The 14,025-nt window shown below is 39.5% G+C and overlaps 1 protein-coding gene across 4 annotated transcripts in view; it reads left to right on the forward strand.

Annotated features, from left to right (window-relative positions):
* Positions 1–14,025, forward strand: part of KIAA1549 (KIAA1549 ortholog) — a 139,078-nt gene that overhangs the window by 70,436 nt on the left and 54,617 nt on the right. For all 4 annotated transcript variants that reach the window (XM_035342381.1, XM_035342375.1, XM_035342360.1 and 1 more), the window contains 4 exons: positions 2,390–2,567; positions 4,122–4,252; positions 6,179–6,362; positions 12,643–12,702. In XM_035342381.1, the coding sequence (XP_035198272.1) occupies positions 2,390–2,567; positions 4,122–4,252; positions 6,179–6,362; positions 12,643–12,702 (553 nt within the window). The remainder of the gene's footprint in view (positions 1–2,389; positions 2,568–4,121; positions 4,253–6,178; positions 6,363–12,642; positions 12,703–14,025) is intronic.

Consider the following 14,025-nt stretch of genomic DNA (forward strand, 5'->3'; position numbering starts at 1 on the left):
TTTGAATGAGACAGACTGTATCCTGGAAACAGCAGGGTTGGATTAGCTGATTTAGGAGAAGAAATGGCTGAACCTGAGAAGGTGCAATGGCTTGTGCTGAAGCTCTCTGCTTTTGCTGGTGGCTCAGTTGTGCATGTTGTGTTTTGAGTGCTTCTTGAGATTCATGGCTCAAGGTATTAAGGTAAGAAATCTGTGCTTGGTTAATGTAAGAAATTGTACTTGAGTAGGTAGGGCTCTAAAACTGGTGCTTCAGTTAGCTAGTTTGGTAGCATCTCGCTGTCCTGGCAGTAAAAGTGAAACCTCCAAGAGCAGATTGGATGGTTGGCTGCATTTGGGAACCATTTAGCTGCACCAAGAGGAGCTGTTTTCATTTGTGAAGCAAGAGTTGAGCTGTGCTTAAGTATTCTAGATAACTTTCCAAACTTCTCTGTGAATTACCTTGTAAACAGCATCATGCTAACATGGCTGTATTACTTCTGGTGTCTGGATTCAGTTGTTGAGATGTAACTTAAGACAAAGCTGCAGTATCTTAAGCAGAAATAGCTACTGCTTTCACCTACGGTGCTTCTAATCTACCTTCCTTAAGATTACACTTAACAAAAATATTTTAAGTTTCCATTCTTGTGGCATTACTTTCACCCGAAAAGGAGCACAAAAGGGAGGCGTGAGAGTTAGCTGTTAAGATGACGAAGTCAATGCAAAATTTCAGAGGAGTCTCTGGCGTAGGCTGCTTATATTGCATCTGTGGTGCACTGGAACAGGTCAGAGGTGCAGGCAGCTGAGCTGGTTATCAGAGGCTTGCTTCCTTGTCTGAAACACCTAACTATAGTCCATGACAATAGTACTGTAGAGAGGCTGTCTGTACTAGGCCTCTCTTCTTCAGTGTATATGGCTTCAGAAATCATCAGCAAATTGTCAGTAAGATTTATAATTCTTTCTCGTCTTTTTCTTGCTTTTAAGCAGTCTCTTGTGGAAGTAATGTTAACTTTTCATATGTCTTACCCATTACAACTGCTCTTTTCCATTTGACAAACTGAAGCTGCAGAGATCATTTCATCCTGAGATAAAAGGATAAAATTTCAGATGAGAAAAGCTCAAAAGAGCTGTGCATATTACTCATATCAAACAAATTTGAATTCTGTGGGTCTAAATCCATTTATAAAAGCAGGATGCTGCATATATTTGTGGCTTAAGAAGAAGGAAGAAATAATGAGCAAGTCAGATTTTTGTTGTTGTTTTTTCTTCTGCTTCTTAGGTAGTTCCTTTTGGTGAAGATCTCTTTGAAATACATGGTGTTTCTAGAGGACAGGAAAGGGCTGCTTACTGTCTCATCTAAACACCAGTTATCATTATAGTACAGTATTGCAGGAATACCAGTAAGGAGCATGTGGATGACACTTTAAGTAGCACTGTGCTTTTCCATGAGGCACATCTTGAAGTTGAGCATATCTGAAAAATCCCTTCACTAGCGCAAGGCCTGCAAGATGCCAGCATCTATTCATTTAAGAGGTGCACATTTATCAGAATATTTGCATCTCTGGTTTAGATTATTTATTTGTGAGGCCATCGTGTTGGATATCTCAAAATACAGTAGCATGACTGCCTCGGGCAAATTAAACAAACCATGAAGTAAAAGAAATAGGAAAAAAATAATGCTGGGGAAATCAGAGTCCTTGATACTGAGATAGTTTCTCCTAGGGAGGGAAGGCATCGCAATGTGTTTAAATAAATAAAAGCCTTCAACTTGTTTTCACTTAGGTGACAGAATAATAATGTATAAAAGCATCTGCCTGGAAACATTTGCCTAGGTTCATATTTAACTTTCAATTTCATTTCTTTTACACGATGACTAAAGCTCCTCAGGGTTTTTGAGAAGTCTCAATGTCAGGAGAGGAATTGGAGGAGGAAAATTGTAATTGAGGTAACTGCGTTGAAAGAAACAAATGGAGAGAAGCGTTCTCCAGAATACTTGTGTGTGAGAATTATATCCATAAAACACAGTTTATGCGTATTTTGTTTCTCACACATCACATGTGAATGTTACAGGGTGCATTTGCTCTGCAGCACAGGCCTGAAGTGCAGAAGCTCTGCAAATGGTTCAGCAAGTAGGTAGCAATTTGTATGGGAACTCCTACGTGCTGCTGGGGAATGCAGACCAGGTGGAGTGCCGCTCTGATGTGATAAATGGAGAAGTGCTGAGGTAGGTGTGTTGCATTGGAGAGTTTCCAGTAGGTGCTCTTAGCGCAGGGGAAGTGCCTTTCTGATGCACTGGAGCAGAGGCTGCGAGGCACAGCACTGTCAGTGTGTGTGTTTCTCTCTGTAAAATAAAGATTGCATTTTCTTAAAAGTGTTGTTGCCAAATTTCACATTGAAGATTTTTTTTTTGTAGGTTTATAAAATTTCCCCAAAATATGCTTTCTTGGTGACATCAGGTCCTTTTGTTTACACGGCGATAGCTGTCATAAATGTGCTTGCGAACAGCAGTCTTCTTCGTGGTGAGAGCCCCCTGATCCTCTCGCTGCATCCTTCTTTCGCCATGCCTGATAACAGGTTCCAGGTTCAGACAGGTGAGTTCTTCCTAACACAAAGAGGAGGAAATGTAGCTTCATACTGATTCACACTTGCATTGCGGCGAGTTTTGTGATAAATACGTGAGATCAAATAAAAACCGTGTGTTCCACTGCAGTGAGCATTCACTCTTGGCTGTTAATGAAGTGCTTGCTGTAAATAATTTGTAAACGATTAACCCTGTCACTTAATGTTTTTTTTTTCAGGAAAGTTTTCTTAGCAAATTGCAAAATACGTATGTTCTTTTCCTTGCTTCATATTTCAGTTGATGGTTCACTACTGAAACAAGTGAAAGGAGTTTACATTCTTTGTATTGCTTTAAGTGTTAAGAGTATTCTCATGTTGCAAAGCGAGGCTATTTTCAGTGGCCTCTTGCCTGTCAATAGCCTGATCTCCGCTTCTCTTGTAGCATTTTACAAAGACGAGAAAGGCAAAGCTTGTGGGAAACACTTGTAAAATCACAGTGCAGCCACTTTGTAATGCTTGACTCACGTTTTGAATTATGTTTACCTTAAATTATGCTTTTTAGAATTTTCAGTGTAGGAGAATCAATGAGCAAAAGGATTGCTCATACAGCGTTCAGCTTTCCATGGCTGCTGTATGGCAGCAGTCCATGACTGCTAATAATCTAAAGTAACATATTAACCATGTAATGGTGTTTGACTGAGTAATGAGACAGTAACAGGAATTAAGCATATGGGCAATAGAGTACCTGGATGTCAAACATAGCTGCTTTTATTCAGGTGTGTTTCATGTGCTGTTTTTTCTGTGTTAATATCTGAATTGAGAGACATCAGTTCTCTGTGTGTGTGTGACATCTTTTTCCACTGCTTAGCATGGTTAAACAAACTATAACTGCATTTTCTTGCCTTGATCTTTGTCTAATATTACTATTAGGATCTGTGACCTAATGATAGCATTTCTTTGGGTAAGAATATATCAGGAAATGTGCAGATAGCTGTGCGTATAGCTAGGGGTCTGTATGCCTGCTCACTCTTTCTCTACTGTGCTCATTCTTTCTTTTCTGTGAAAGATTTTAAGGTGTATCTATGTAGATTTAAAAGATTGGCTGCTAATTAGGTATTTTGAAAGTGTTAGGCTGATACGGATGTATACTAATGGATCCAATGTGTGGTCTTTTAGATAAGCTAAATATTAAATTTCAGTCTACAAAGAAATTTGTTACTATTTTCCTTGAGATTTTCAATGAACTGTTGGGATAACTAAGGATTTCAGTGTGGCTGGTTCAGTGCTCCAGTCCTTTAGCAAGCTTGTATGCAGAAAAAGTCTTTCAGTATACGGGAGGAAGCAGTGGGTACTTTGTCAGTAGTATCATTCGGTAATCTACTGCTGCAACAGATACTAGTAAGTAGAGAATTTACTGCACCTGTGCAAAATGTATTTTTACTGTGTTTCTACCCAGGTTTTCATTGAATATGTCCTGAATTCCATGAAAAAGTGCTAGCCCTATGGAGTGAGGATTCTCTTGCTCATGTTGTTCTCTCTCATGGAAGTACTTGTCTGTAGGAATAACGTGTACCCTTTGCCTTCAGTGCTTCAGTTTGTGCCTCGAAATGTGGATATTGGGTTCTGTGACTTCAGCCAGCGCATTGAAAAGGGGCTGACAATGGCATTCATGGAGGTGAGCAAACAACACCAGGAGTTCTACAACTTCACTGTGCAGGTAAGAAGAAAAATGTTTTGTATCTTTGCCTTTTTCTCCTCACTTTCAGTTGTCTTGTTTAACACAGCCAGTGAAATGAGTTAGGTGTGCCCAGACTACGCATTGCTATCTAGATCATGTAGAACAGTGAGGCTTTGTCATAAAGTCATTTTTTTCCCCTGCAAAATAATTTGGGTCCACATATCACTCTCGTTTCAAGGTTATTGAAAAGAAGATCTAAGAAGATGATGATGCATATCAAGAATCTTTAGTGAATATAATAGGAACATAAACAGGCTTATACTTTCACATAAAGGCTGCCCCAACCCTGATCAAATGCATTCTCATTGGATTTTATTATTACAGGATAGGCTGCAGTCAGTATGTTTTTGTTGGAAGACACCTTTCAGGTCTTGTTACCACTCGGGATCCTATTAGGAAATACTGAAACACATACTGCCGTTACATGAGCAAACATGCTAATTGCTTCTGACTTCTATAAATACTTATAGTGTATATGATGGCACTGTCTGTGGCAGCTGCTACTGGAACTTCATATGTGAAATGTATTGACTATGTGCTGGGTACTGAATTGTGTGGCAGAGCTTAAAACTCCCTGGCAAGTCAATAATTCAACTTATGAGACTAACTCCCTCTTCCCTCTGAGTTCTTATTTTTTTCTAGCTTTGTTTTAATACTAAAATCACTATTTAAAAAGTGCTGCTTAATAGGCACCATAAATGCCTGTCAGTGCTACCATAAAATAGTCATAGCAGTAAATATGATATAAACTTCAGAGTACATGAAGTACTATGTAGTACTTACAGTAAAGTGTGTAGATATGTACTCAAAACTGTACAACTGAGTGAAGTGATTATAGTTAGAATACGGATAGAATCACAGAATCACAGAATTTCTAGGTTGGAAGAGACCTCAAGATCATCAAGTCCAACCTCTAACCTAACACTAACAGTCCCCACTAAACCATATCCCTAAGCTCTACATCTAAACGTCTTTTAAAGACCTCCAGGGATGGTGACTCAACCACTTCCCTGGGCAGCCCGTTCCAATGTCTAACAACCCTTTCGGTAAAGAAGTTCTTCCTAACATCTGACCTAAAACTCCCCTGGCACAACTTTAGCCCATTCCCCCTCGTCCTGTCACCAGGCACGTGGGAGAACAGACCAACCCCCACCTCGCTACAGCCTCCTTTCAGGTACCTGTAGAGAGCGATAAGGTCACCCCTGAGCCTCCTTTTCTCCAGGCTGAACAAGCCCAGCTCCCTCAGCTGCTCCTTGTAAGACTTGTTCTCCAGGCCCCTCACCAGCTTCGTCGCCCTTCTCTGGACTCGCTCGAGCACCTCGATGTCCTTCTTGTAGCGAGGGGCCCAAAACTGAACACAGTACTCGAGGTACAGCCTCACCAGAGCCGAGTACGAATGAAGATAGAACACGCAAAACGGTTTCTTGGCTTATTGACTTAGCAAATTTTCTTTTTAAATTATTACTACTTGGAAGAGGTTTGTCTGTATATACATAGTTGCTCTATACATAGGTGACAGAGTGAGACCAGTTGTAGGGTCTGGGTATGCATGGTGCAGTAGGTTTTGAGCAAGAGCCATTTTCATACCATGCCTTTGTCATGGTGTTTTCCTGTCTGTTCCATAGAGTTTTGTATTCATCTGGCATTTTCTCCATCATTTTCTGAATGATAGCTTTCAGATCATTGTGGATTATGAATGACCTCAAAGGATAATCCTTAGAAAGAGAATGCACGTGTAACTTAGCCTCTTTGAGACTCAGTATGCCGAATCAATCTGGAATCGATGTTCCTCTGCTTTGATATAAAATACTCTCCCCTCACATTAGGAAAAAAAATCTGTCAAGGAACAAATAGATATGCCAGTGATTTGATTTTGCTGACAGTGTTCCAATCTTGTCTTTTCAGATACTGAATATAACTCTAAGTAGGCCTGGTGCTGCATTTCGTCAGGGCCCCGTGAGCATCATTTTTGCCATCCGAGATAGATACGGTTTTCTAAATGGGTCCGAAGTCAGTGAGCAGTTAAGAAACTTGTCCGTGGTGGAATTCAGCTTCTATCTGGGTTTTCCTGTGCAGCAAATTGCTGAACGTGAGTACTTGTTGCCAAGACTGCAGAATACCTTTTTTAAGTAATTTTTCCCCTACTATGTAAAATTAATTTTGTTCATAAGTGATAATGCATCTTTAAGTACCTGACTTGTATAATGAATTCTGCTGAGCAATTCTGTATTTCTCTGCTCACATAGTGTGTATCAGTGTTACAGCAACTTGTTGCTTTTGTCATTCTTTCCTTCTGCACTGGGCCAGTTGTGCTGAACGTGGCATCATTTTCCCTGGTCTTAGTCCAGATACTTTAGAACAAACAAACAACAAAAATGTAGTCACTTTGATCAGTACTTCTGTGCAGTGTGTCTTTATTATGTCTACAATGCCTTTGCTGCTTCTCAGCAGGATTTACTACCTTGGGCTCTGGGCTGTGCTCAATTGTGACTGACTTCTAGAAAGCATGGGATAGTGTCAGCATAAGTTTATATTTGCCCATGTAGTTCATCTGGGTTATCTGTTAGTCAGTAGCAATGCTTTTTTAAGTAGTCTTTTATCTTCTAAGGTATTTTAAGTATCTTACTCACTTTCTGTGTACTGCTTGCACCACAAGTCACTTTTTCCAGTCCATGGTCATTTTAAACTTGGATTAATGGGAACTGCCAGCAAAGCAGTTTCCTTGATGTTCATTTTTATGTTTGGTTAGATTTTGCAGGGGACCTCAGTCTCATAAGTATGCCAAGTGTCTGAGTTCAACAATAATCCTTGTATACTAGTGGATTGTTCATTGCAACAATGACTCGTGAATGTAAGTCAGATCATGAGAGAACACTACTGGCTTTCCTGGTGGAATCCATTCATGTTAATGTAGTCCATTAATTCCTAGTTTCTCCTATCTCATTGTACTTGCCAATGCAGATTTTTAATCATCTGAGTTACTTTTTGTGGGCTATATAGGTGAATAGCACCTGACACAGTGATTCCATATATACAGTCAAATGTCTGATGGAAAATCAGGCCTACTGGTAGGTGTTGTTCATTATGCAGCTGTACAGTAGTATGTCAATGAAGATCAAGCAAAGAGAATGATTGTCACCAAAAGTTGTGCTGTGCAGCACCTTTAAATCTATATACAGTGACTGCACATGATGATTTCCCAATGACTAGAAGTAGTATTCGTTTTTTAAAAAATATTTTTGTTTTAATTTTGTGGGATTTTGATCCCTCTGTTCTCATAACCAATTAAAAATGTAGCAGGTGTTGTATTAACCTTCTCATTTCCTTTTAATAATTCTGTTCTCACTTGGTCACATAGACTGTACCTTTGTAGTGGTAGCAGTATTTAAATGAGCCAGGACCAAAAGCCTTGAGAATTCTTGTCCATAGATGACTAGCATTTCCTTGTCCCTTGTGAGGCCACAGAAGTTCTCAGATTGTGAGCTGTGATCTTTGTATCTCACTGAATTCAAAATAAATGTTCCTCTTGCCATGATTGCTTGAAAGACATTTCTCTTCACTATGCATGGATTTTTTTCACCTTTGCCCTTGAGTTTATTACTGTTAGTCTCCTGGGTATTATTTTTAGTGTCTTGACATTTTTTTTCCCTGTGAAGTACACATATCTGATCCTACAATTTTTACTTATGTCCACATATTCTGGAGAGAGATTTGTAGTGTAGTGAATTTGCAGGTTGCCCTTTGCTGAGAATCCCATCTTCCAGATTGTGTGATGGTGGCATAGTGCAATTAGATGATAACAGAATTTCTACCAAGGTCAATATATCCTGAAAGACTAGACTGGCCATAGGGGAAAGACATTGCTATTAAACATGCATGTATGCTGCTCTTTTCCCCCCTCCACCTCTAATGGTATTTAAGAAATGTAAAGCTAATTCATGTAGTGCTCAGACCAGGAACTCTCCCCATGTTATTTGCATGCTTGCAGTGCCTAGCCAGTGGGGCTGATTCCTGGCCGATGCCAGTGGAGCTTTGTGACAGCACATCACTAGAGCATCTCTTATTTAATTACAGATTTAGCCCACTGCAGGGTAGCTCATTTAGATTTGCACTTCTCTGGTTTGGTCTCAGTAGTGCCCCAGCGTGTTTGGTTTCAGTGTTGTGGAACACCAGACATGGTGCCGTTTGATAGCAAAGTGAGAATGCAGCTTCTCAGCTTGTTCAGAGCTATGGCCCTGTCTGTCAGCAAGCAATAATGGACGTAGCTCATACACTTCTGTAAGCGAGGCATCCTCACTCCGTTACTTTTAGCTGTTTCCATGTTGGTTTTTTTTGCACTGTTACTGTGGCTGTGTTTTGAGCCAAATCATTTTAGATCTTCAGAGCCAGAAATCATGTCCAAAGGCTCAGCAGTATTGGGCAGATCTCTTCTGAGACATCTTATTCAGTAGTCTGCTTGAGGATGACCAACAGCCAGATTCTCAGAGCTACTTTGGCAGTGAGGTGCCTAAATGCTTTGGTTTTTCTAGGCTCTGTTCTCATGTTTTCCTGTAGTCTGCAGAGCAGTTGTAGCAGGCAAGGTGTTGTGAAGGTCTTCCTTTGACAGATAGCTACTTTGCTCTGTGCAAATCATTTGCAACCCTCTGCTTTTCAACATGATTTGGGGGGGAGTTTTGGAAGGTATATTTATATGTAAATGTGAAATATTCCTTACCATACGGCTCTCTGGCATTTGTGCCTTGACTGCCAGGCCTGGTAGCAGTTATATGCTTGGTGGTGACCACCCCTTAGGGCTCTGTATATGATCTGATAAGTTTTATAGCCTGCACCTGAAGAAAAAGAACTGATCTGTAGGTGAGCTGAGCTGTCGGGGGGTTCACACTGATTTATGCTAAGGACAAGCAGCTTGTGTAATATCACTGTGACTCAGCATCATTAAGTGAAGTGAGATCTTGCTTTTGATATCCCAAATATGAGTTTTGTTTGAAGGAATGTATTTGCTCCCTGCTTCCTGTTCGCTTCATGTAGCCTTTTGCACACAGTCCCTTCATTGGGTTTTTCACATCATTGATATATACTGCTTATATTTTGAATTGTGTGGGTTGTTCCTGTACAATACACGATTAACAGCAGGAATTCCTAGTCTTTTTTTTTTTTGTCTTGTTGCACTCATCCAAGTAAGTTTCTACAGTACAAGTTGTCTGTTTGACAGAAGGGACTGTTCTTTGCAGCAATAGGGCTGTTGGAGTGGCCGAGCCTAGATACTTCTAGACTTGTTTTTTTGCCCCACAGACTTCTAAGTGACTTCAGCAACATGCTATGTTCGAATGTCCAGTTTACATCTTTCTGCCTGCTAATTTTGCATTGTCCACCTTACATCTCACATTTCAGATTGAGAACTCGTTTGGTCGTGAACTACATGTCAGCAGAAAGACAAGCATGTTTAGTCACAGTTCCTAGGTGCTAGTTTTTGTTGTAGTTGTTGTGTGTTTGTTTTTAAACAAACAAAAAATAAAAATAAAAAAACAAGGAAGGAAGGAATATGTTTAGTATGTCTTTATGGCTGTAAGATTTCTCTGAGGACATGCAAAGGCTAGCACCGGACTACATGAGGAATATTGGCCTTTGTAGGCCTACCCCAAATGTATTGCTTTTTTAATTAGGGCTTTAAATAGAGAGAGTTGCCTTGGGACTGTTTTTCAGTGCCATAACTAGCACTTTGATGGGTGGCATCTATTTCAGATACCTCGGAGATGTTGCAAGGCCAATAGGATAAGATGAAATAATATGATGCAGCCCATTTTTTGGTAGTTTTTGTCAGAGTGGATTTTGGATCAGATTTTTAACAAACAGTGTTTTAATACATACTGCACCCCAGTGTTTCCATGGAATCTTAATTTTTGGGTGATGTCTTTTCATCCTAAATACTTCATTCCTTCCATGCTTTCTCTTACTGTTCTTCCATTTATCATAAATAAGAACAATCAATGTGGTACCAGTTCTAGCATGCGTAGTCCCGTGTCTTCGTGTAAGATCAGACATATCCGTACTAGAATACCTGGCAAAGGCCATGTTAGTGGAGTCATGTGCTTCAGATTGCTGTCTAGAGACTTCTAGGTGGCTAGGTGACCCTTTGCTTTTTCAGTCAGCATCAAATCAATGGTGTGGTACTTCAGGACTGCGTGACAGAATCTTCTCATGGGGATAGTGTACACTTCATTGATAGTCATTAGTAGACCAGCCACAACCTAACTAGCAATTGCATTTTGTCTGTGCTGGATTTAAACAGTAGTTCCTGAGGATTAGGAATATTGCAACTGCAATCATGCTGCCTTGCTGAGACTCCAGCTGAGCTCAGGAACAGGCCACACGTCTTAGTGAGACACTGGAGTGGCCAGTGGCATAAGCCATAAGGGCTGGAGCCTGTATTTTGTAGCCTTGAAGCATTGTCTGAGTTGCAGAAGTGTCCTTCATTTCATGCATTCTTTGTCAGGTTTTAGAACGCAGACTTAGCTGCCAGTGACTGTGGCACATCCTCCTTTTCAATTTCAAGATTTTCTGCTCGTCAGTTTATTTTTAAATTTCATTAATTCTGTGAAAAGTTTAAGTGAATAGTCATCCAGTAATTTGCATGAATTAAATCATTTTCAAGTACTAATTAGAAAAAGCGTGAAGAGCGCATTAAGTATTGAGGCAAAGCATGATTTTGGTTTAAAAGAAGAAAAAAACTGCAACTGTTAGCAGTTCAAAGTTTTGTGGCAATTGGAAGGTTTTTGATTTTCTTATCTTGCTCTTTCCATGCTTTGGAAAACACAGATCCAGTTTTGTTTATGCTTTTTTGTTCGGGTTGTATTTCTAAATTGAAGTGAACAATTGCATGACCAGAGCAAATAGAACTCCAGTCTATAACCTACGCTCAGAAGAATCATGTAGCAGTATACCAAAAATAAATGTGTTAAATTAAATGGACTGTGGGGTGCTATCTGTGTGTCTGAGAGTTTTGGAAATTTGATGCACCCTGGTCAGTGTATGGAGTGCTGATGTTCATGTTCAGAATAAAGAACCACATTCTTATACCATTCTGAACAGTAAGTCACAATGTACCTCCCAGGTGGTTCTCATGAAGCTAGTGGTATTATTATCATTGACATAAAGGTGCAAATAACCACATTTTCACTTTTTTTTCCACAAGACTATCCATAAATCTGTGGAAATAAAAGATAGTGTAAGTAGTAATTTCTTTGCTTTTATGGTAGCAAAAAATTGGTAAGCTTTTTAAGGGGCAAAGAATTGGGTTTTAGGTATGCTCACAGAAGTCTGCTACTCTACAGTTATGTCACAATTAAATTAGGAAACAGATAATTTTATACATGTCTAAAACATGCAGTACTGGCAAACTGTCTCTGGAACTGAAGACTGGACAGCTTTGTTCTAAATTGGTTTAGCATGTACCAGGTCATTCTTTCTATCCATGAAACAGTTTAAAAGTTAACCTTTGTGTATGCTTAGCAAACTGCATCTGGATTAAATATTTTGAGAAAGTTATGACCCTTCCTCTTTTGTATTGCCATACTAAAGCTTAAGACTTCCCTTGAGGAAACTGTTGGCCCAGCCCCCATCTTCACTCATTTCCCAACATGTCTTTACTGCTCTCCAGTGGAAATCCTGGGAAAAATCTTATTCTTATTTAAATCAGTGGAAATTGACTTAATTCACTTCACGGGGGCAAGGATTTCACTCTGGAGCATGGCTCTATACAGGAAGCTTGGGACTATCAGGCCAAACACATAATCCATTAGATTTGTCCACAGCAACGCTTCTATACGTGTTTCTTTGTGATTTTTGTAAAATAATTTACCAAGGTGATATATTTTAAATATTTTCATCTGTGCGAGCCTGGAACACAAATCAGATCTATTCAGTTTTATTCTTTGCATTTAATATTTCCATGTAGTTTCTGCCTCATAGGAAGTCATGTTTTCATTCTCAGACACTCATGGGTTGCTTCATTGCCCTTTGAGCAGAAGTCTTATCCTGCATTTAGCTCAGTAAGAAACAGAATTCACAGTGAGATTTACTTTTAAGTTTCTAGGAGCAATGACCTCAGTACAGCAGCTTGAAATCTTTCAGGTAATAAATCTGACTGCTTCGGTTAGCTTCTTTTTGTTCAGAGACGAACTGGGGGAGTGTATGTTCACAGCACTTGCCTTACCACTGCATCTGCACGGCCTCAAGAGTTGTAATACATCTGTGTAAATAAGATGCTTACTGACAGTATAAAGTATGAAGTAGTTTCTTTTTTTGTGTGTGTATGTATTTGAGAGTACTGTTCTAACGGATGTTTTTCCTCCATTCTGTTTTTCCCTCAGCCTTTCATTATCCTAAGCTTAATGTGTCTCAGCTAATGAAATCTTCCTGGGTGAGAACAGGTACGTACAGCGTATGTCAGTAAGCGTGCAATTATTTTTGTTAGCAGGATAACTAGCCTAGATAAATATTGGTAGCCTGGGGGTGCTGCATGTTTGTAACGTGGTAATGTGCCTAAGCTGAATAAATTCTAAAACTGAAGGCTCAGTGACCTGGGACATCTGGGAAATGTAATTCCTGGGTCTAGAATGAACTATTGCAATTTCTTGATAACGTACATTAAATTTTTTGTCTATAAAACAGTTCATTCTTAGCAAGACAGTTTATGCTGTCAGGCATAAAGTATCTACCTTGCATGCTTTCAGGATCCTACATTGATTTTAAGATTTTTTTTTCATTTTAGGTGAAAATAAGAACTTTCTTTCTGTGTAGCGCTTTGTACCAAAACATGCCACAAATAAATCAAAATAAAAATAGATCTGTTCTGAGTATAGGAAACGGCTTCATCAAATTTCATCGATCTCTTCTGATTAATTGACAGTAGATCCCTCCCACCCATGTCTGTTGGATGGTTTACTCTGCAACGAGCAGATACGGTTGAGCTGTCACTTTTAGATGCTCAAAGGCTATTGAGTTTGATTGCAAGCACAGTAGATCCTACCTGCTTCTTCAACACAGCCTGAATTGTAATCAGGCTATGCCTAACAACCTTGCTGTTACAGTGCAGATGCCTCACTGGATACACTTTTGTCTTCCCACAGCCTTTCCATCCATAGTTTACCAGTAGTAATAGACATACTTTTTGTTTTTTTTTTCAGGTATCCTTGTCTCCTCTGATTAGTTATCAGCGTACTTCTAAGCAGGAAACCAAATGGCAGCTTAACCTCTGAAACCCACATAGTTTGTTTTACTGGAGACTTTCAAATTGTGTTCAGTAACAGGAGAGAATCTACCTGTGTGTATTGCACAGCCAACATCATCCTCTCTTAGGTGTTTGTTGGCTTTTTTAGTCAGTTTGGTCAAGATACCCTCACCCTCTCCTGCTTTATCTGTTTTTATCTGGTTTTTTTGGAAGTTTCCTTAGATCCTGTAGTAAAAAAAATAAATAAATAAGGGTTCTTCCAGCTCTGAAATAACGTATGCACATCTCCACGTGCTTTTTTTTTGTCCCTAAAATTCCTAGCTATGAGGTTTTAAAGCCAGTTGCAGCACCTTTCTTTGATACAAAGAGATTTTTTTGTAATCCCAGTTATTGCAGGTATCCTGGGAAAAAGCTAGTACACTTTGGCTGTGTCAGTCCTTTAAGTATGTATATTGTATTTTAAGGGCAAAATCATTCTATATTCTATATTAACGGCTTTTTTCATTATTTGATAGCTGCTTCT

Source organism: Oxyura jamaicensis, chromosome 1, assembly GCF_011077185.1.
Source record: "Oxyura jamaicensis isolate SHBP4307 breed ruddy duck chromosome 1, BPBGC_Ojam_1.0, whole genome shotgun sequence".
Taxonomy (NCBI): domain Eukaryota; kingdom Metazoa; phylum Chordata; class Aves; order Anseriformes; family Anatidae; genus Oxyura; species Oxyura jamaicensis.